Source organism: Monodon monoceros, unplaced genomic scaffold (assembly GCF_005190385.1).
Source record: "Monodon monoceros isolate NGI ecotype Baffin Bay Population unplaced genomic scaffold, NGI_Narwhal_1 Super_Scaffold_13, whole genome shotgun sequence".
NCBI classification, from domain to species: Eukaryota; Metazoa; Chordata; class Mammalia; order Artiodactyla; family Monodontidae; genus Monodon; species Monodon monoceros.
This window is the reverse complement of record NW_021703769.1, coordinates 18,345,451-18,367,765: the sequence shown is the minus strand read 5'-3', so window position 1 is coordinate 18,367,765 and position 22,315 is coordinate 18,345,451. Positions and strand designations below refer to the sequence as shown.

General features: G+C 55.8%; 2 protein-coding genes across 13 annotated transcripts in view; one reads left to right on the top strand and one right to left on the bottom strand.

The window, feature by feature from the left end:
* ZHX3 (zinc fingers and homeoboxes 3) overlaps positions 1–5,925 on the bottom strand; it is a 145,777-nt gene extending 139,852 nt beyond the window's left edge. Inside the window, exons 1-2 of the transcript XR_003793042.1 lie at positions 5,808–5,925; positions 5,317–5,439 (exon numbers count right to left, since the gene is read on the bottom strand). The gene's annotated coding sequence lies outside the window, so the exon portion shown is untranslated. The remainder of the gene's footprint in view (positions 1–5,316; positions 5,440–5,807) is intronic.
* Positions 5,926–6,108: 183 nt separating this feature from the next.
* On the top strand, positions 6,109–22,107 carry LPIN3 (lipin 3). 12 transcript variants are annotated; one of them, XM_029221008.1, is made up of 21 exons: positions 6,162–6,258; positions 6,951–7,003; positions 10,445–10,637; positions 11,747–11,842; positions 12,784–13,049; positions 13,255–13,338; positions 13,866–13,986; positions 14,154–14,496; positions 15,395–15,494; positions 15,635–15,795; positions 16,198–16,291; positions 16,362–16,431; positions 18,055–18,147; positions 18,224–18,270; positions 19,007–19,145; positions 20,120–20,268; positions 20,461–20,547; positions 20,977–21,129; positions 21,349–21,463; positions 21,552–21,655; positions 21,844–22,107. In XM_029221008.1, the coding sequence occupies exons 3-21, from the start codon at positions 10,452–10,454 to the stop codon at positions 21,986–21,988; spliced, it is 2,553 nt and encodes an 850-aa protein (XP_029076841.1). In that variant the 5' UTR covers positions 6,162–6,258; positions 6,951–7,003; positions 10,445–10,451; the 3' UTR covers positions 21,989–22,107. The 12 variants fall into 12 exon arrangements, 8 of the variants coding, with proteins under 8 accessions (XP_029076840.1, XP_029076847.1, XP_029076841.1 ...); XM_029221009.1 differs by having other exon boundaries at positions 6,180–6,210; XM_029221007.1 differs by lacking the exon at positions 6,951–7,003 and having other exon boundaries at positions 6,109–6,258.
* Positions 22,108–22,315: the final 208 nt, after the last annotated feature.

Sequence of the window (22,315 nt, the reverse complement as noted above, 5' to 3'; positions counted from 1 at the left end):
GGACAGCTGGTAAGTCCTGCAGGGATTTTAGAACACACAGAAAGCTCCACTTCATAGAATGGTTAATGATCTTTTAGTTTTCTTCCCTAGGCTAGAAATCACAAATGGATTACAAAAGAGTTCGCTCAAACTGACGTTTTTCCGGGAAGGACAGTTGGAGCGGGGAACTGCCCAGCCGCAGCCCACACTGCCAGGCAACCTGGCCAGGTCGGGCCAGTCCTCGACTGGCACCAACGGCTTGGTTGGCAGGAGTAGAGGACAGCAACGGAAGTCCCCTGCCCTCCAGCCTAGGGATCCCTGATCCAGAGCCTGTCCCTGGAGGGCCTGGGAGAAGAGGCCCCAGTAGCACCGCAGCCTTAGCCACATCAGCAGGGAAAGAGAACAAGGAGAGGAAAAGCAACCCAGATCGCAGCCCAGAATCTGGCTTCCTCCAGCCAACAGCTGCAGGAGGGGCTGAGTCTGGGGGCGAGGCCGGCGGTGGGGGCGGACCACGGGGGGCGGGCCGGTAGTGGTGGGCGGGGTCTGGTGGGGCTGCTTCCCCCGCCCCACCCCTGAGCCCCGGAAGGAGCAGGCCTTGGTTGCTGCAACTCCACCTGCCCAAAGCTGCTATTGGGGGCTGAGTCTCTGCAGCTGCCTTGGAGGTCAGAAGCAGGCTGGATCTAGGGGCGACGGAAGGCCTGACACCCTCTGGGTCTCTCCTCGCTGCCCTCCCCTCCCGTACTATCTTCCCTAGTGCCCGCTCCACATGGAAGCCGGAGGGCTTTTTCTCAATACCCATTAAAGCTTCTTCCTTTGCTTTGAGGGCAGAGGACCCCGCACTCCCTCCCCCAACAAACACACTATCTGATTCCTCCCCCCGCCCCCTACTCACACTGTCACAGCTTCTGTCATGAACTGTCAGACTTCCCTGGTGGTCCAGTGGTTAAGAATCCGCCTGCCAATGCAGGGGACACGGTTTGATCCCTGGTCCGAGAAGATCCCACATGCCGCGGAGCAACTAAGCCCGTGCGCCACAACTACTGAGCCTGCGCTCTAGAGCCCGCGAGCCACAACTACTGAGCCCATGTGCCACAACTACTGAAGCCCGCGGGCCTAGAGCCCGTGCTCTGCAACAAGAGAAGCCACCGCAATGAGAAGCCTGTACACGGCACCGAAGAGCAGCCCCTGCTCACCGCAACTAGAGAAAGCCTGCGCGCAGCAACGAAGACCCAATGCAGCCAAAAAATAAATAAATAATAATTTTTTAAAAAAAGACTGAACTATCCCCAGGTAGTTCTGCCCAGCCTCTGTACAAACTAGTCAGTACACTTGTAACACCATTCCCACCCTTCTTCATCTAACTAATTCCAATTTATTTTTCAGGCTTAGATAGGTATCTACTCGGGAAAGCTTTCCTGGACCCTCCCATCCTGCTACCTTACATCACAATTGCCTGACTGCCTGTCTGTTCTTCTTCTTTCCCTTCTCCCTCCCCCCACCAAGACTGTGCCATCACTGCAGCATCTCCAGTGCCTCACCCAGGCATGTGGCTCAGAATGATCATAAATGCCCTGCCTGGCAGTCCTCTACACCTCTGTATCCTCTATACCTCTGCCTGGATGGGAGGTTCCTGCAGTTACTACATGTCTTAGAACAACAGGTCACAAACTAGAAACCCTTTGGTGTGGGGGAAGGGAGTTTATTCAAATACAGATTGCTGGGCCCCACACTCAGAGTTTCTGATTCAGTAGGTCTGGAGTAGGGCCTGAGAATGTGCATTTCTAACAAGTTCCCAGGTGATGTTGCAGCTGCTGGCCCAGGGACCACACTTTAAGAATCACGTCTGGGACTTCCCTGGTGGTACAGTGGTTAAGAATCTGCTTGCCAATGCAGGGGTCACAGGTTTGAGCCCTGGTCTGGGAAGATCCCACATGCTGTGGAGCAACTAAGCCTGTGCGCTACAACTACTGAGCCTGCGCTCTAGAGCCCGCGAGCCACAACTACTGAGCCTACGCACCTCAACTACTGAGCCCACGTGCCTAGAGCCCATGCTCCGCAACAAGAGAAGCCACCACAATGAGAACCCTGCGCACTGCAATGAAGAGTAGCCCCTGCTCGCCACAACTAGAGAAAGCCCGCACGCAACAACAAACACCCAACACAGCCAGAAATAAAATAAATACATTTATTAAAAAAAAAGAAAAAAGAATCGTGTCTTACGACCTACAGACTAGGAGAAGGTATTTGAAAATGACACAGGGCTTAATTTCCAAAGTATAGAAACAGCTCATACAACTCAATATCAAAAAACAAACAACCCAATCAAAAAATGGGCCAGAGACCTAAATAGACATTTCTTCAAAGAATCATACAGATGGCCAAATAAATGCTGGTGAGGGTTGGAGAAAAGGAAACCCTCCTACACTGTTAGTGGGAATGTAAATTCATGCAGCCACTATGAAAAACAGTATAGAGGTTCCTTAAAAAACTAAAAATAGAGCTACCATATGATCCTGCAATTCCACTCCTGTGCATATATCTAGAAAAGATGAAAACTCTAATTCAAAAAGATACATGCACCCCAATGTTCACAGCAGCACTATTTACAATAGCCAAGACATGGAAGCAACCTAAATGTCCATCAACAGATGAATGGATAAAGATGTGGTATGCTCAGCCATAAAAAAGAATGAAATATTGCCAATTGCAGCAACATGGATGGACCTAGAGATTATCATGCTAAGTGAAGTTAGTCAGACAGAGAAGGACAAATATTATATATCACTTATATGTGGAATCTAAAAATCAATACAAACGAAGTTATTTACAAAACAGAAACAGACTCACAGACATAGAAAACAAACTTATGATTACCAAAGGGGAAAGGGGGAGAGGGATAAATTAGGCGTATAGGATTAACAGATACACACTACTACATATAAAATAGATAAACAACAAGGATTACTGTATAGCACATGGAACTATATTCAATATCTTGTAATAACTTGTAATGGAAAAGAATCTGAAAAATAATATATATATATAAAACCAAATCACTTTGCTGTACACTTGAAACTAACACAATATTGTAAATCAACTATACTTCAATTTAAAAAAAAAGAATCACATTTTAGAGCATCAGTTTCTTCACTGGCAAAAGAGGATAACTACTGTCCCTCCTGTACTAGGTTATGTGACAATCAAATGAGACAATGCAGATGAAAAACTCAGCATGTTGCCTGCACCCAGTAGGTGCTCAGTAAGTGTCTGCAATTGCTACAGGGAATGGGCAGGAGAAACGCCAGGCAGGGAAAACATGAGAAGGGGCAGAGGTGGGAAAGGGCCCAAGCAGGGCAGCTGGCCTGGCAGAAGAGCACGGCCCAGCATAGCAGCCAGGGAGTCCTAGTTGCTCTATGGAAGCAGCTGGGAGCCACACATAGTTCTGGAGCAGGGCAGTGACAGGTGGAAGCTGTATGTGGCAACATTAAGCAGGAGGCCGTTGCAAACCCCATGTGCTGAGTACTCCTTGGCTGTTTGACCAGTTATAGGGGTGCCAGATTCAACCAGTAAAAATAAAGGATATCCCATGAAATTTGAATTTCAGATGCCAATGAACATTTTTTTTAGTATAAGTATGTCCCAAGTATTGCATGGGACATACTTACACTAAAAAATCTTTTGTTATTTATCTGAAATTGAAAGTTAACTGGGCATCCTTTATTTTTATTTGCTAAATTTGACCATCCTGGGCAGACCTCAACTGCCTGCCGCCCAACCTACGAGTCTGCCTCCTGCAGGGAGCCCATGCAGGTTCCTTTGCTTCCCTTCCCACCTTCAACGGGGCCACCAGGAGTGGTTGAGGAGACACTCCTGCAGCCAATCTTGTTACCCATGACAAGTGGCCACAGCTGCAGGCCTGGGTGAATGTGTCCTCCCACTTCATGCCAGGTTCACCCAGCAAGAAAGCAGTGGGGAGCAATAAACAATCATTGGGTCTGAGACTTAAAGAACATATGGCCACCAAGTTCTATGAAGAAGGCAGTGCCCCCTACACTGATGGGTTACTCAAAAAACAAACAGTGGTGTAAGCCCCACCACCCTGCCCACAACCGGTGAGGGAGAGGAGAAAACTGGCTCTATCCTTAACACCAGAAATGGGCATACACAAGCGCTCATGCTGCTTGCACGCTCCAAGGACGCCTTGGAAATGGTGATGTAAACCGCAGGCTAGAACAGGGTGGTCCCTGCCTCGTACATTTCAGTTGGGTGTTAGGACAAGACATACTAGAGGCTGCCTGTCTTCCCCACCACCGTAAGCATCAACTCCCAGATGATTCATTGCTCTGGAAACAAGCCTGTCGGAAATCCAATTTCTGCAACAACCTTTATGTCAACTTTTTTTTTTTCTCTAAGAAGGAACAATGAAAACAATGTGTACTCCATTTTTTTTAAATGTGATAAACATTGTTGAACACCTAGTGTTTGCCCTGCGCTGTGTGCAGCGTTTTATTTAGCTCTGTAGTTCTCAGCCTTGGCTGCACATTACAATCACCTGGAGAGTTTTTTTTTTTTTTTAATTTCCACACCCCAGGCATCAGTATTTGCCAAGGGCATAATAACTTCAGTGTGCAGCCAAGGTTGAGAACCACTGATTTACTTCATCCTGTTTAATCCCCACAATACAATCCTGCAAGGTAGATTTTGTCTCCATTTGCAGATGAGGAAATTGAGGCTCAAAGAGGTAGCATTACTGTGGCATCTGTAGCCATAACCCCTGATCTGTCCTTCCTTCCCTCCCAGCCTCCCTTGAAGGATTCCTGATGTTTACAGTTTTTCACTGCTGAATATAGTAGCTATATACAATGCTTCCACAGACATGTTTGTGGCATGGCTCTGCCCTCTGGCCACCTTAAAATAGCTTTGCTCCCATCAGAGCTCTTCTGAGATACCAGCCAGACAGCCTGGTTTCAGGACTGACACCAAATGACTCTTGCTAAAGCAAGGACAACTGAAGCCAGTCACTTCCAGACAGGTCGTGTCACCTTGAGTCAGAACAATAGCGGACACTTCTCACTCCCCACCGCCCAGTACTTTCTAAGCCTGACTCTTTGCCATTGTGCCCCACCCCTCCGAGCTTTTCCTGGGTTCCCGCCCTCTTTATAGCAAACTCCCTCACCTCCTGACCTTTCTCGGAGCATCTTCTTAGCAGGGGCCATCCTCACAGGTTGTGGGAGACGTCTTTGGTACAGGACAAGCCACCAACCACAGATCCAAAGGATAAAACCATTCCCTGGCCCAAGCCTCGATCCTTCAAATCTTCGCGCAACCCGGGCTTACCTGTTTCCCTCGTGGCGCCTGCCGGCGGAGAGGATGCGCAACTGGGCGAGAAGGCTGGTCATCGCCTGTCCTCTGCTGGCCAGTGGAGGTATTGACCCTGCTTCCGCTCCACCAGGGCATCAACTGGATGGAATGGAGAGTGGGCATTTATTGAGCTCCTGCTGTATGTCAGGACTGAACTGGACACTGGGGTGTAAGGATGAACGAGACCTGTTCTCACGGAATTCAAATTCAGAGAGGCTGACAATAATCAAATAGTTATTCAAGCGAATATGAAATTACAGCTGTGGGCTCTGTGAGTGTATAATACGAAGGTCCGGTCCAGCCTTGGGGGTGGGGGTGGGGGGTGGGAGTCAAAGCTGCCCCCGAGAGGGGACTTTTGAGCGCCAGGTGCCTCACAAAGTCATTTCAGGTAATCTCGAAAATCCTGCAAGGTGGCTACCCCCTTTGACAAAGTAGAGAAGTGGAGTCAGATTGGGGAAAGAATTTACCAAAGTCACACAGCGAGCTAGGAGCAAAGCCAGGAAGGTTTAGGTCGGCTCGATTGGAAAGTCTCTGCTTTTCCGCCGCTCCTGGAGGTGGGGCTGGTGGCGGGCAACTGGGACTTTCCTTCGAGGAACGCTAGAGCGCGGGGCGGGACGGGCTGGAGCTGGAGTGGGCGGAGCCTGGAGCCTGGCCTCGCCCCGCACTCTATAGGGTGAAAGGACGCCCTTGGGCGTGGAGACTGGGCGGGGGCGGGGTCTCTTTGGGAGGTGGAGTCTAGACGGATTGGGACTTGCAGAGGCCGCCCTTGGCTCGTGGAAGGGGCGGAACCGGGATCTCACCCACTCCTAGAGGAGCCGGAAGTGCCTAGTGAGTGCGGGGCCGAAGACACCTGCTGATCTGTGCACTCAGGTAGAAGCGGCAGCTCCGGGGCCCGGAGTCCAGTGGGCAGCTCCTCAGGTAGGGCCCAACTAGAGCCAGAGATGAGGTGTCCCTCCCCTGCCCCACCCTGCCCCGCCCATCTGTCCTGCCATCTGACCCTCATTCCTTCCTGTTCCCGGGCCTGAGGGGCCGGCTTCACTTCATCCCTCTCCCCGATCCAGGGGCTGCGGGGCCCCCCCGGACATCCAGAATGTGGGATCGGGAGAGAATGAGATGTAAAAACCTCTCAGGGGAAAAGTTTCACCCCAACTTCACTCCAGACTAAGTGTCACCTTGGGGAAGACACCCACCCTCTCTGGTACTAAGTGTCCTCAGTTGCAAAACAGGGTCTGACCCTTGCCCACCTGCCCTGAGACTGGGCAGGTCAGATGAAGTAGTTGTGAAGGCTACTGGGGATCCTGGGTGGAGCTGCCTCCCTTCCAGGGCAATAGCAGTGCTGATTCTCCTGCTGCGTCTGGTCCTACACGGAGAGCCACATCCCCACCCCTCCCTGAATCTGGGAGCCCAGAAAGGCTGAGGGCTGACAACCAGGGCAGCTTGTTCTGGCTTTCCTGTGGTGGGATTGTGTGCAGGCCTGGGAGGCATGTGGATGTTCCCAGAGTAGGCTCTGAGGCCAGGGCACCTCTTGAGGCCCTCTTGGAGCAAAGAGCGGGGCCACCATCATGCAGGGCCTTGAATGCCAAGTTAAGAAGTCTAAACTCTCAACTCAGGGCAGGGGCAGTGCATTGGAGTCTGACCTGTCGTGCCCTCAGGACCAGCCCGGGTGAGTGGGGCTGTCATGATTCCAAAAACAATGCTGCTGCTACTAGGTGGCGTGGGTGGGCATTTACTGCATGCTACTGCTTTACACGAATTATGTCATGAATTCCTCATGCATCCCCTATGTTATCCCCATTCCAGGGGCCGAAAATGAGGCTCAGAGAGGTGAAGTGATTTGCACAGGGTCACAACTAGTAAGTGTCAGGGAGGGGATTAGAATCCAGACAGTCTCATGCCTTAACCACAGTGCCTGCTATCACCCAGGATCTGGGCATTGGTCATAAAGCCTTGACCTAGGCACCTGGAGGAGAAAGGAGGGGCCAGATGAGCAGGAAACTGGGGAATAGGACTCAGAGGGCTTGGGAGGGAGGGGTACCCATGAGTCCTGAGAGGAATTCAGCTGACCAGGTTCCCCAGGGGAAGATGAAGTGTTTGATTTTAGCCATGTTAGTTTGGGGGTGAAGGGTGGTATAGGGGAGCCAAGAGGAGCTCTCCTCCATCGGGAGCCGACCAAGGAGGCAGAGCTGGTCCTGGGGGCAGGAGATGCCTTCAGGGATGCGTGCAGGTAGCAGAGAGGAGCCCGGGGCTTGGCTCACAGGAGTCCCCCTCCCTCTCCATAACGCTAAGCAGGCAGAGATGGGGGCATCCACTCGTGGGGCGGGAGGAACAAGGAGAGGAATGACTTCTAGGCTCCCATGACATTAGAGCTGAGAAGGTCTAAGAAATCCAGGTCTCGTTTCATAGAAGGGCAAACTGAGGCCAGCAAGTTACTTGCCCTAGAGTACTCCATGGGTGGATCAGAGTAGGACCCAGGTGCCCCCAGGTGCCCCCTTTGCCACTCAGCTCTTTCTGCTATTTCAGTGGCTGTCAACTGCGGGCAATTTTGTCCAGCAGGGGACATTTGACAAAGTTTAGAGACAATTTGGTTGTCACAGCTGGAGGTAGGGTGCTACCTGGCATCTAGTGGGTAGACTAGGAATGCTGCTAAACATCTTACAACACTCCCGGCAGCCCTGCAACAAAGAATGATCCAGGGCTTCCCTGGTGGCACAGTGGTCGAGAGTCCGCCTGCCGATGCAGGGGACACCGGTTCGTGCCCCGGTCCGGGAGGATCCCACATGCCGCGGAGCGGCTGGGCCCGTGAGCCATGGCCGCTGAGCCTGCGTGTCCGGAGCCTGTGCTCCGCAACGGGAGAGGCCACAGCAGTGAGAGGCCCGCGTACCACACACACAAAAAAGAATGATCCAGCCCCAAGCAGCAGGGGTGGCGAAGTTGAGAAGCTCAGTAGTAGGTGGAGCCGAGCCTGTCTCCTCTGCCCCCTCCCCATCCACCCACCCACTGCCTGCTCTTTGGCTCTCCGCAGAGCAGATAGCTCAGACTTGGGCTGCCAGCTGGGCAGAACTTTGCCCCCACTCCCGGTGTGCCCCTCCCATGCGTGCTTCTTTATATTCCTGGAAGCTTCTGGAGTCTTCTCTGCTTTTCCTGGGCACAGTGGTCTAGAGCCCTGCCTACCACATGTCTCTCCTTGTCAGTCGGTCTGTCTCCCCAGACCCATATTCAGACTTTGGTGTTAGGGACAGAGAAACCAAAGTGGGAGTTTTCACCTATCACATAGCAGGTGCCTTGCAGATAAAAGATGTATTCAATTTGAGGGACGTTTTCGGGGTCCAAAGAGTTTCATTTTTTATCCCAAATTTTCACTTTAGCAAATCTCACAGGACCTTATGTTTGTGAAGCTCTCTGTTTCTAACCAGCTCCCAGGTGATGCTGGGCCCTGGACCACATTTTGAGTGGCGAGGCATTACAGAGCTGTGCAGTAGTGGGCTGGGGGCTGGGCAGCTCTCTCTGCAGACAATGGTGGTGTGGTTTGGGGACCATGGAGGGGAAGGAACCATGGTATGGAATCAGGAAACCAGGATATGAGTCATCACTCCCTCCCTCCATCTATGGCCTATTAGCTTCATAAGGTTTGGATAAGTCACTTGACTTTCGGACGCGCAGGCACAGCGGCCATGGCTCACGGGCCCAGCCGCTCTGCGGCATGTGGGATCTTCCCGGACCGGGGCACGAACCCGTGTCCCCTGCATTGGCAGGAGGACTCTCAACCACTGCGCCACCAGGAAAGCCCCCACTTGACTTTTTTGAAGGGTGATCTTGCATGGCAGGCGGAGCTCCAGGGGTTCTGATGTAAGGTCAGAGGGAAGTGCCCTGTGGAGCTGGGATGGTTTGGGGTCCTGGCAGCCAGAAGGGCCTAGGCCACTGGCGAGGCCAGCAGGGAAGGGGCGACGAGCTGAAGCTGGCAGGGTGGGCACCATGCCAGGGTAGAGGTGGCTCTCATTATGTCCCTGGCTCTTCTCCGCGGCTGCTACAGCTCCTGCCTCTGGCTCACCCAGCTCTACCTGTTGTGGGAGAGCTGGAGGGACCGGTCTGGCTGGGGGAAGAAGGAACAGCTTTGGTGGGCCAGGGGCCAGCCCAAGGCCTGAATGTGGGTCTGAGGAGTAGGGGTCGGGGACTGAGAACTATGTCCTAGAGACACTGGGGTCAGGTTGTGGCCATGGACGGGCTTCCCACATATCCCAGGGAGACTGGGAAGAATTTTGGAGTTTGAGCCTTAAATTTTGTAGTTTGGGCCCAGCTATAGGGGGTGCCCTACTGCAAGCATCTGAGAACTGGGCAGAGCCTTAGGTACCTGAGGTACCCCTACCCCTGGCCCCCCACAAATTAGCCACAATAGCCCAGCAAGGTCCCTTCCAACTTCTAGGACCAGGAGGCAGCAAGACAGCTGAACCCATTTCTCAGATGGAAAAACTGAGGCTCCCTCCTCCCCACTTCCTGGAAAGAGATCAGCCTTCAGGACTGTCACCTGTTACCCAGCAGGGCCCTGGTCCTGATCCATCATGAGGCTGCCCCTTATTGCACCTCAGGGAGGGGTGCCTGTCCCCACAGTTGGGCCATCCCAGTGGTTCACACCGAGGGCTCTGCAATCACACAGGCCTGTATGTGAACCCTGGCTCCTGACTAGTGGCCGTGGGCAAGTCACTCCACCTCTCTGAGCCTGGGCTGGCTTGTCTGTAAACAGGTATAATGAAACCTGCTCGGCCAGCCTGGCAGGTTGTTGTAAAGATGAAATGAGCTGCGGTCATTATCATTACTCACGGCATTTAGAGGCTCACAGTGCCCCGGATGGCCTTACCCGGTGCCCTGATTTGACAGATGTGGGCAGCAGCCCTTGGAGAAGGGAGGTGGCCGTCCAAGAGCCCCACGGCCGATGGGGATTAGAGCCCACGTCTTCAGGCGCACCTCCCACCCCATCACTGCTGCCCATCTGCAGAGGTGCCCCGAGGGCCACACGCTGTAAGCCTGGGGTCCCAGGGGTCAGGCTGCGGAGCCCCGTACGGAGGCCGGTGGGCCAGGCCTTGGTCCCAGCACCACCTCCCTTTACCAGCACAGCCATGAACTACGTGGGGAAGCTGGCAGAGACTGTGTTTGGGAAGGGGCTGTACCGGGGCCTGAACCCGGCCACGCTGAGCGGGGGCATCGATGTGCTGGTGGTGAGGCAGGCGGACGGCTCCTTCCGGTGCTCGCCCTTCCACGTGCGCTTCGGCAAGCTGGGCGTCCTGTGCTCACGGGAGAAGGTGGTGAGTGATGGCGGTAGAGGGACCTCTGCAGGGCACACTCAGGAAGCTGGGGTAGTCACTACAGTCCCAGGACACGAACCAAACCTCCCTGGGGCAGGGATGTGTCCTCTGGACAGGCTTCCCTTCTTTTGTATTTTCTTGGAAGGTTTTGGGTTGGTTTGGGGGTTTTGGTCCAGGAGGGCCCTTATTTTCCCCTGGAAGCAGCACAGCAGGGCAGCCTTCTGTACTGGGGCCATCAGACCTGGCTCCAGCTTCCTGAGACCTTACCTGTGTATTCCTGGTAAGTCACCTCACCTGAACAAATTGATATACTCTCATTACCTGGTGATTAAATAAGAGGTGATCACACTGTCCCAGGGCGAGGCATGGGGCTGATACTCAAAAATTACCTCCTCACTCTTCAGAAACCGGCACCGTCTTCATGGGGCTCAGGTGAACGTGACAGATTTTTGTTAGCACTGAGTTCTGGTTCTGGTTTGGTGGGCCCAAACCCCCTTCACACTGGGGTGACTGTGAATCTTCCAGAATCCTAATGGGAGAGTGTAACCTTGCGGGAGACAGTATAGCTAAGTGGTTAAGAGCTTGTGTTGTGGATTCAGACCTTCTGGGTTCATAGTAATTCCCAGAGAATTACTTAACCCCTCTGAGCCTCAGTTTCCTCATCTATAAAGTGGGGATAATGATGGGAGGTACTGCCAGGGGTTGCTGTGAAGATTAAATAAGATGGTCTATGTAACACACTGGATGAAGTGCCCAGGAAAGGGTCATTCTTACTGTTGTTCATGTTACCCACAAATGTTCGGGCACTCTTCTGCGGGTTGGGGACACACAGTGACAAGATTGGATCGTGTTCTTGTTCTTATGGGCTGTGGGAGAGACAGGAACACAGAAACCAAGGCATAAACAAGAATACTGAGATGGTGAGCAGAGACCCTCAGAGTGGGGAGCAGGGGGCTCCCCGAGGTCTGGGGGGAGAGAGTTCCAGAAAGTGCAGTGCTCTGGGGCAGCAGGGAGCCTGTGTCTCCAGGACCAGCTGGGAGTCCAGAGGACTGAAGCATGGGAGTAAGATCCGACGGTGGGGAGCCCCATCCCACCACGCCCCATTACAGGTAGACATCGAGATCAATGGGGAGCCAGTGGACTTGCACATGAAGCTGGGGGACAGCGGGGAGGCCTTCTTCATCCAGGAGCTGGAGAGCGATGTGGTAAGTGCCTCTGGGCCTGCCTGGCCCTGTCTCTTCACTAGTGTTCCCTCCAGGCGGGGCCTGGGGATTTGTCACCGTCCCCACCGTGGGGAGGACCCCATCGGCGAGGTCTGAGGCAGGGGCATCAGGATGTGCTGGTGGACCCTGGGGAGGGATGGGGGCAGGAAGGGCTGGCGCTTCTTTGGGGGAAGTTTTCTCAGAAGAGGACACTTGAGCCGGGCCCCTGAAAGGGGAAAAGGAGGCCCTCCCTGGGCAGCTTGGAGAGGAGGAGGGTGCCGAGCAATGGCCGGGACTGGAAAGCATAAGATGGCTTGTTGTAGATCTGGTGCCGGCTCGGGGCAGCTGGAACATGGAAGTGTGGGAGCGGGGGAGGACCAGAGGGGTGTTTGCAGAAGGGAGGCAGGGCCCAGCAGAAGCCAGTAGAGGTGTTTAAAGTTTTGACAAACTTAATAATTGAGCCCCTACTCTACTGTAGGCCAGAAACAGCAGTAGACCTGGATGAGGGGTGACCCCTGCCAAAAAAGAAGGTTCCCAGACTAACCTGGGAAACAGACATGTAAACAACAGATGAAAGAACTATTTGGTTATTGCAGCGAAGGGGGTTGGAACTGAGGCTGAAAAAAGTCAGGGCAAGCTTCCTGGAGGAGATGACACCTGGCTGAGTCTTAAAAGAGGAAGTAGGTGTCTGCTGTGGTAGATGTGGGCAGGGGAGATGAGAGGCTGATGCCCAGGTTTCTGTCTGGACTGTGTGGTTGCCGTGGGCTGCCAGAGGTGTAGGCACCCCTGGGATTGGGGCCGTTTATCTCTGTTAGGGAACGTTGAGGCCAGCAACAGTTACAAGGCCATGCTACCACTGGCTCTGTCCAGCCTCCAGGCCTGTTTTCCTGCCCCCTGCCCCCAAGCTGCAGACCCCTCAGCCCTGCCCCCGATCTGCTCCACAGGAAGACATGCCTCCCCACCTGTGCACATCACCTATCCCTTGGGGGGGCCTGTCTGGGTTACCTTCGGACTCCCACCTGGGCACAGCCAGAGAGCCTGAGGCCAGCATCGCGGGCACAGCCTCCACGGGGTGGAAGAAGAAGCGTCGCAGGAGGAAACCCAGGCGGAAGGAGGACACGGTGGCAGCCGATTCTAGTTCGGAGGAGCTGGAGGCAGGCACTGGGAGTGAGCTATCCCTGCTGGAAAAGCCGAGGCCGGAGCCCCCGGGGTATGTAGGGGGTTGAGGGTGTAGGAATGCCACTTGGGGTTCAAGCACAGTGTCCTCTGCTGATGCTGTGTGACCCTGGGCTAGGTCCTTGACCTCTCTGGCCTTTAGTTGCTTTGCTTCATCAAGCTCCTGATGTCCAGGCTTCCATGCCCTGCCCAGGTTGCCTGTCCTATCACTGACCATTTATTTCCCTGTGGTCCCGCAGCAGTGTCCAGCCAGAAGGAGAGGCCTCACCACAGGCGAAAGACATCTACCCCTACTCCGATGGGGAGCGGCCCCCCCAGGCCAGGTGAGAGTCCAGGTGGGCTACAGGCAGAGACTCAACGCCAAGGTCTCAGAGGGCTGTCCATTCACATTTTTCTGATGAATAATGACATAGAACATATTTATTGTGTTTACCAGCCATTTGTGTGTCTTTTCAGTAAAGTGTTGACATTCAAGTCTTTTGCCCATTTTTTTTGTTGTGGTAGAACACACACAACATAAAATTTACCATTTAAAAGGCCATAATTCAGTGGCATTTAGTATATTCACAATGTTGTACAACCATCACCCCTTATCCAATTCCACAACTTTTTCATCACCCTTAGTGGAAACCCTACACCCATTGAGAAGTCACAGCCTTGCCCATTGTTTCGTTTTGTTTTGGTTTTTCTACTGGATTGCCTTCTTATTATTGATTTATAGGAGTTCCTTATACATTCTGGATCCAACACAGGCATAAATACGTGTTGCAGAAAAAATTTTCCCAGGCCAAGGAGGGCGGCAGGGGGTGGCAGGCTGGCTTGGGGGCCTCTGAGTTCTTGCTTCCTGCAGCCTCTCAACGGGTGGGCTAACATCCCCCAAGAGTGACTCGGAGCTGGAGCTGCGGACCCCCGAACCCATCCCCCTGAGAGCTGAGTCCCACATGCAGTGGGCCTGGGGGAGGCTGCCTAAGGTTAGTTCCCCTGTGTCAACCCTACATCCTTACCTTTCAGCGCCTCCGTGGCCCCTGCGGGTCAGGACTGGAGTGACTTGAGACTTGGGCCAGCTCCCTGAGGCCTTTTGGGGTGTGGGGGGCAGGCCCTGCACCGCCCCTGTCTTCCCCCATTTGTTTGATCGAAGGTGGGCAAAGCTGAGTGGCCCGCGTCCTCAGTGGTCCCTGATGGCAGCTCCAAGACAGCCTCTCCACCTCAGGGGGCGCCCAGCACCCCCTCTGCCTCTGTGGTTGGCGTGGACCCTTCGGGAATTCCAATCCTGCAAACAGGGCCTGGCACCCACCTTCTTCACCCTGACACGGAGGTGCCTGCTCTGGTGGGTCCCCCTCTCCAGCCCCCTGAGAGAGAGGAAACCAAGACTCAGAGTTCCGGGGATGTGGGCCTCCCTCCTCCCTCTAAGTCATGGAGCTGGGCTGCTTTGGAGGCCCCCGCTTGCACAGGACAGCCGGAGGGGATCTCCAGGAGGAAAGGTGAGTGATAGCTGGACCCCTCCCGCTGCTTCCCTGGCCTCACGTTATCCCCTGGGTGGACTCTGGAATTTCAAGCATGTTTGAGCACCTACTGTGTTCCGAGCACTGTTTCTGGCCCCGGCCCTCATGGGACTCACAGTCCAGAGGGGTAGACAGATGACAGACACATAACAGGAGGAGCATGATGTTGGCGGGGCGGGACGCAGGACAGAATCATTGGTTGGGACGGGGGCTATTTAAATCATGTGGCCAGGGATGGCCTCTCTGCGCGGGTGATGCCTGAGCTGAGACGTGGGCCATAAAGATCCAGCCGAGTGAGGACCAGGGGAAGAGAATTCTAGGCAGAGAGAACATCAAGGCCATGAGGAGGGAGAGAGGTTTCATGTCTAGGAACTGAGGCAGCTGGTGTGTCCTCAGCGAGGCCAGGGAGAGGGTTGGGAGGGGAAGCTGGCACCTGTGCTATCCAGATGGGTAGTTACTGGCTATATGTGGCTATTTAAAATTAAAGTTAAATTAATTAAAATTAAATAACACTTGCAGGACTTCCCTGGCGGTCCAGTGGTTAAGACTCCGTACCTCCACTGCAAATGGTTCGGTGCGATCCCTTGCTGGGGAACTAAGATCCCATATGCCACATGGCATGGCGAAAAGAAAAAAAAGAATTAAATAACACTTAAAATTCTATTTTTCCATCACACCATATTTTAAGTATGCCCAGTAGCCTTCTGTGGCCAGCAGCTACCCTACTGGACAGTGCAGACATAGGACTTTTCTAGCATTGCAGAAAGTTCTACTGGACAGTGCCACCTTAAGGCGTTCGAAGGTAGGGGGACGCACACTGATCACAACAGTAGTCCTCACGGGTTAGGTCTACAGATGTCCCCTCCTCTGCTCTCAGGCTCCCTGAAGAGAAGCCAGCACCTGGGCCCCAGTGAAATCTACCTGGATGACTTGCCCTCCCTGGATTCGGAGAACACAGCCCTTTACTTCCCCCAGAGGTGCCTGGGTTCTGGACGCCAGGGTGTCCTGGGATTGGGGCCTGTGGGGCTAGGAGTCGGCTATCAGGGGCCTGGGAGGGCTCCAGCCCCTCCTCCCAGCCTCCTTGTATTCATGTCACTGTTGGCCCCTTTGTCCCCAGCGACTGTGGGCTGGGGGCCAGGAAGTGGAGTGAAGCCGGAAGCCAAAAGTCTCTGGGGGACTGCAACCCTGAGCGGGAGCCAGAGCCCACTCGGGACACAGCAGACACAGTAGTGCTGTCCCTCTCGGGGGGGCTGGCTGACAGCGGAGACATCTCTGTGGGTATGCTCAACTGTGGCCACCCACCCCTCCAAGGACTGTCACTGAGCCCAGGGGTCGGGAGAAGAGAGGGAAGACCCCGGGGTGGGTGGGTAGCAGAGGTGTGCACGACTCTGGGGTTTGTGGAGCCCACCCTCGGCCAGCAAGCGCTGGGCATCTCCAAGACCCCATGAAGCAAATGCTAAGTCATGCTAGGCTGTGACTTATCCTGTGAATCCAGGATGGCAAGTGCCTGGGGTGGGACCATCAGGTGCCAAAACCCCAGGTAGCAAGGAGCCCTGCTAGGTCGAAGACCCAAGTTGCAGGAGGCCTGAGCAGCAGAGGTGGGGCAGCCGGGAGGGGCGGGGGCAACGGGTCATGTGGGATGTGCTGGCCTCACCCCTCGCTCTCTGCCTCTGTGCCCAGAGAAGTTCAACCAGCACATCGTCTCCTACCAGGACCTCGCCCAAAACCCCGGCCTCCTGGACGACCCGAACCTGGTGGTGAAGATCAACGAGAAGTGAGTATCGGGGCTGGGCCGCTGGATCGCCCCGCCCTCCACGGTCCTAACACCCTATTTGTCTCTCCAGGCATTATAACTGGGCTGTAGCTGCCTCCATGATCCTCTCCCTGCAAGCTTTCCAGAAAAACTTGCCCAAGGTAATGGTTATAGCACCCCTGGGCCTCCTGGGGGACGTGGCCATAGCCTTGGGGTTGGGGGCCCTTGGCAAGGAAGTGGAGGGTGGGCAGAGATGGGCCTGGGGCTGCAGGACCCACTCTGAGAGAAGAGACCCAGGTCCTCTGAAGCCTTGCCCCAGGCTGTGTGGACGAAGCACCCCCGGCTTCCCTGGTTTCCTGGCATGGCTGAATCCATTTGGATTGGATTTAGACTTGACTTCACAGGAATTCAGGACAAACCAGAGGCGACAGGGACATGCCTTCAACAGGAGGTTTCGGGATCTGCAAGACAGTCTCGGGAGATGGAGGTCCTACCCCTCACGTTCCTCTGAGACCCTCTCCAGGCTGGGCTGCAGGGGCTTGCTTTATCGGCACACAGTTGTTGAGTACCTGCTGTGTGCCGGGCCCAGACTGGGGACAGTCATGCCCTCATAGGAAGACAGTTAATCAAAGACTCAGCCAAACGAATATAAAATTCAACTGTGAGTACTGGGAAGGAGAGGTCTGGGGTGCTTTGAGAGCCTCCAACAGGGGGTTTGCTGAGCAAGTGCCCACCGGGTAGAGGTCTGAAGGATGAGTAGGCAAGGGGTGGGGAACAGCATGTGCAGTTGCTCAGAGGTGGGAAGGACCAGCCTCTATAGTCCCTCCCAGAACCTCTATCCTGTGCAGGGCTGGCCTGCAGCTGCCCCTTCTGCCCCTCTGGGAGCCATCCAGTGCCCCACCCTGGTCTGGCCCATCATTACTGGCTTGGCTTGCCCAAAGAACATCACTCACCTGATGCTGACAGCTGGTGCCTCCCTTTGGTGAAGCTCAGCTCTATCCTCTGGCTGGTTCTGGGTTTGGGCAAGGACTCAGAGCTTGTGGGAAGAGAGAGGGTCCCCCCATGCTTGGCTTTCCTCACCTTACCCAGAGAGACCCACCACCTAGGGGAAAACTCTCCCAGCCTGTTCCCAGCCCCAGTGGACACCCTGGCTGTTTTCCTCGACTTGGGTTCTCCATTCTGTGTTTGCAGGGAGCTGATATGTCTCCTAGGTGGGCCTGGGCCCTCCCTGGATTTATCTTGCACAAACCTAATCAGAATTTTTCGCAGGGTCATGTTGCCCCCACCAGACAATGACGGCAACAAGCAGAGAGGGAGGCTGTTCACAGGATAGATCACTGACCTTAGGAATTGCCCATGTTGGTCTTGGAGGTTGAGGGTGGTACTGACTAGAGACTGTCCCTGCCACCAGTTGGTGGCATCATGCAGGGAGACCCAGATCTTGAGAATCTCCCAAAGCGCTGCCTTTAGCTACTGGAATAGGGAGACTGAGCCACAAGGTCTGGAGGCCAGGCCAAGGCTGGGCTAGAGCTGGGGGCGGCGGGGTCAGGGCTGGGGTGGAGTGGAGGCGGGCAGAAGTGGCCCTTGTTCTCCCATGCTTATCTCCTTGAACCAGTGCTCAGAATCCCAAGATGGGGGTGAGTATGCTTCTTTAGCCTCCAGATGTTGGTAGCACCTTGCTGTAGGGTCAGCCCCAGACTCTGGGCCCATGGGGGCCCCAAGGGCAACGTAAGGTGGGTTTTTGTGGTACAGGAAAAAATGCCATGGCCTTCATCTGCCCGCAGAGCACCGTGGACAAGCTGGAGAAGGAAAAGATGCCCCGGAAGGGAGGGCGGTGTTGGTTTTCCTGGCGATGCAGGGACTTTCCGGCCAAGGAGGTGGGTGGTCATGTCCACAGGGCGGGGCCGGCACAGGCAGGAGGCGGGGTTCACTAGATGGATATTCTCCCCACAGTGCAGAGCCTGGAGGGAGAAAACCACAGCGCGGCAGCAGCAGCTGGGGTGAGCTGGATCTCCTGCCTGGGGCTCTGCAACTGGAGCTCAGCCTGGGAAAGATCACTGTGGGAGCGGCAGTGGAGCCAGAACCCCTCCCCTGCCGTGGCATGTCTTTGTCACTCTGCAATCACTTCTACACCTCTTCTTTCTCCTGGGACATGTCCCCATGTCACAGATGGGAAAGCCTAGATACACCAAAGTTCTCGCAGCCGGGAAGTGGCAGGGCTGGAATGGGTACCCAGACTCCCAGCCCAGACAAAGGGCTACCATACGAAGGCGGAGAAGGACTTCCTCTCTCCACCAGGGGCCAGCTGGCCCCAGCTGACCTTGCTTCCTTTTTTCATGTCTGAAGTGACCCAGAATGTCCAAGGCTGGGTGGGGGGGGTGATCAAGGACGGGCTGACTGCCTCCCACAGCGGGTGGGATTGGCCACGATGCAATTCTAGATTTTTCTGGTGCACATCCCCAAAGCAGGTACCAGCATCCTAGCCATGGAGAGCGGCCTGGGGCCTGGGTGCCCCGGGCCTCTGCTCCAGCTCTGCAGTCACCGTTCTGGGTGTAGACTACTGGCCTGTATCCTGATGTCTGCTGCCACCCCCAAAATGGGTGGCACCTAAAGGGAGGGGTCCTTAGAGGGGCAGAGACCAGCAGCAGGCTCCTTGCGGCCTGGGTGAGGGGTGGGCATCTACAGGAGTGAAGGCCTTGGCTGGGGGAAGTGGCTCAAGCACCGGGCGGCCCGCAGGGAGAAGACCGAAGCCCCGAGCAGTGAGGACGATGCCCCCGACAGCCCCATCCTTCTGGAGGCCCCCTCCCCGCCCCTCTCGCCTCCAGGCCACACTCCTACCTACAAGAAGTCCCTCCGCCTCTCCTCCAATCAGATTGTAAGTGTGTGCAGGTGTGGGAGTGGCGGGCCTGAGATGACGGTGTTCCCGAGGCCCTCAGGGCCCAGCTGAGGAACGGCTTGTGTTCCGCAAAGCCCAGAATCCATCCCCGTGGCAGCTGCCTGCCGGCCTCTGCTTGCGTCATCCAGGGACAGCTTTCTGTGCCGCTTCTTCACGTGCCAGCCCATTCTCTGTTGGATGTTCTCGCTAGAAAAGCCCCCTCTTATGTCATCTTAAAATACCTACCTGTGGTGGGTTGGCTGGCTCCGGGCCTGCCTTTGGGAGCTACAGGAACCAAACGGCCCATGACAGCCTCTCAGATTCTGGCAACCCCAGGCCCCCAACTCACACCTCGGAGTAACTGTGGCTCCTGTCATGTCTTCTTCCTGAGTGGAACTCTGTGGTCAGAGAGGTGCCCAGGAGAGTCTGGCGCACCTGGTACAGAGTGGCTGCCCTGTGTGGTTCCCTGGGGCTCACACCCAACTCGGGGTCAGCCAGGTCACAGGCTGTGGCTAAGAGCTGCCCTGATCCTTATCTTTGGACCAAGGACAGGGCTAGGTCTCTCTTTGGCGGGGATGTCCCAGGTACCCTAGCCCCAGGCAGGAGGCTGCCTGTGAAGATCCCCACAGGGGCCCCTCTGTGGAGTGGGGTGTCCCTCTGCCCAGAGCAGTGCTGGCCCCAAGGCTGACCTGAGAAACCTGGACGGGGTCATGGGCCAGGCTTGGCCCGTGAGCCTCATCTCAAAGCTCCTGTACCTGGAGCTTTGCAGGCCCCGCCAGCACCCCTCACTTCCTCCTTGAGCCACCTTCTGCCTACATGGCTGTCTCTGATGAGCTCAGCAAGGTTCTTGAGTTGGGAGGAACAGGAGGAAGAGAGGCCCATGGAGATGGAAGGCCACAGTTCTGGGGGGGTTGGCGGTGGGTGGACAGCGTCCAGCTGCGGCAGCCACAGTTCCCCCCCTTGCCTGGCCTCAGCGGCGCCTGAACCTGCAAGAAGGTGCCAACAAGGTGGTCTTCAGCGTGACCACCCAGTACCAGGGCACCTGCCGCTGTAGGGCCACCATCTACCTGTGGAAATGGGACGACAGGGTGATCATCTCAGACATTGATGGCACCATCACCAAGTGAGACCCGGTCGGCTGTAGAGGGGGAGAGGGAGGGCCTGGGGACTCGCCTCCCTCTGTGCTGGGGGAGGGGGGACAGGGAGAGAGGCCCTCCCCTCCCGATGGGCCATCCTGGGATGGGGGCGGGGCCACACCCACAGAGCAGGAGGGCCACGTGGGGCTGCCTTGGCGTGACCATCACTCTGGGTCTAGGTCGGATGTCCTGGGCCACATTCTGCCCCAGCTGGGGAAAGACTGGACACATCAGGGCATCACTAGTCTCTACCACAAAATCCACCTGTGAGTGCCTGGACTGGGCTGGGGTGGGACCCCAGGGAGGGAGGAATGGCCTGGCCTCAGCCCCAGGAAGCCAGGCTTGGGGACCCACAGGGAAGGAGACCAGGGCAGGTCCCTGGAGTGCTGAGACCTACTGGTCCTCAGTTCTCCTGTGAAACACTTGTCTCTTGGGGCTGCGGTCAGGCTCTGAGTCTAGCTGCTGGCCTTCCTGCCGTAGGCAAAGCCTACAGACTTGCCCAAGTCCTCACCTATCCTGGTCCACCTGGGCCTCAGGACTCTGTGCACGCTTCTTCTACCTCTCAGCCCTGGCTCAGCTCTTCTCTTAAGTCCCCTCCTTGCAGAGGCTCCAGGGTTGGCGAGATGGGGATGATGGCGAGATGGGGATGGCTGGTCTCTTGACGGCTCTGTGCTACCCCTTTGTCCCGCCCCCAGAAATGGGTACAAGTTCCTGTACTGCTCGGCACGGGCCATCGGCATGGCTGACCTCACCAAGGGCTACCTGCAGTGGGTGAGCGAGCGGGGCTGTGGCCTCCCTGAGGGCCCCATCCTGCTGTCTCCCAGCAGCCTCTTCTCTGCCCTGCACAGGTAACCGCCCTGCACAGGTAACCTCCCCATGGGACGTGAGCCCACAGTCCAGCAGGGGGTTGCACAGGCCCACTGCCAGCCCTGCACAGCCCAGGCTGGGCCAGCATCAGACCTCGCTCAGGTGTCCACTGGGTCAGACCCTGTCACCAGCACTGTCACCTCACCCTGCCATCCTCTGGTCGCTAACCCCTTCCCTGCCCATGGCCCCGACTGCCGCAGGGAGGTGATTGAGAAGAAGCCAGAGGTGTTCAAGATTGCCTGCCTGAGTGACATCCAGCAGCTCTTTCTGCCCCAGAAACAGCCCTTCTATGCCGCCTTTGGGAACAGGCCCAATGTGAGTGTCCCCTCCACGGCGGGGGCGGGGGGCCTGAGCCACCTTCTCCACACCTCTCAGCCCACCGACCCCTCCGTGTCTCCTGTAGGATGTCACTGCCTACCGGCAGGTTGGCCTGCCTACATCCCACATCTTCACAGTCAACCCCCGAGGAGAACTCAGCCAGGAGCTCATGAAGAATCACAAGTCCACGTGAGGCCAAACCCTGCCACGTGCCTCCACAGCCCAGCCTCTCCCTGGGACCCAGTGCCACGCCACCCCGCCCCCGCCAGGGACCCCCTCCCCGGTCCAGGGCTCCCGGGAAGGACCCCCTCCACCTGCTGTGATGGGGCTGAAGCCCGGCAGCGGCTGAGGCTCACTCCAGCGCCTCCTGCCCGTAGGTACGAACGGCTCGGTGAGGTGGCTGAACTCTTCTTCCCACCTGTGGCCCGTGGCCCCAGCACAGACTTGGCCAGCCCCGAATACAGCAACTTCTGCTACTGGCGGGAGCCACTGGCCCCTGTGGACCTCGACACCTTGGCCTGAACGAGCCCTGGCTGCTCCCCAGGACTGTGTGTCCCAGGGCATGGGGGTTGGAAGTTGGATGCTGCAGGGCCAACCCACTGAAGGGGAGGAGGGGGCTGCGGGCTAGTTGTGGCCTCTCCTGTCCCCTGCCTTTGCCAGCTGAGCCATGCTACAGGCCTCAGCATGGCCCTGCCCTGTAGCCATTAAGTGACTGGGTCCTTGCAGCGTTCTCCATACCCTTGATATCTGTCCCTGTCACCCTGGGACCCTGCCTCAACTCGTGATAGGACAGAGACAAGAAGGAAGCCCCTATGAGGTTTGAGACCTGTAAGCCCAGGAAAGGGTTGG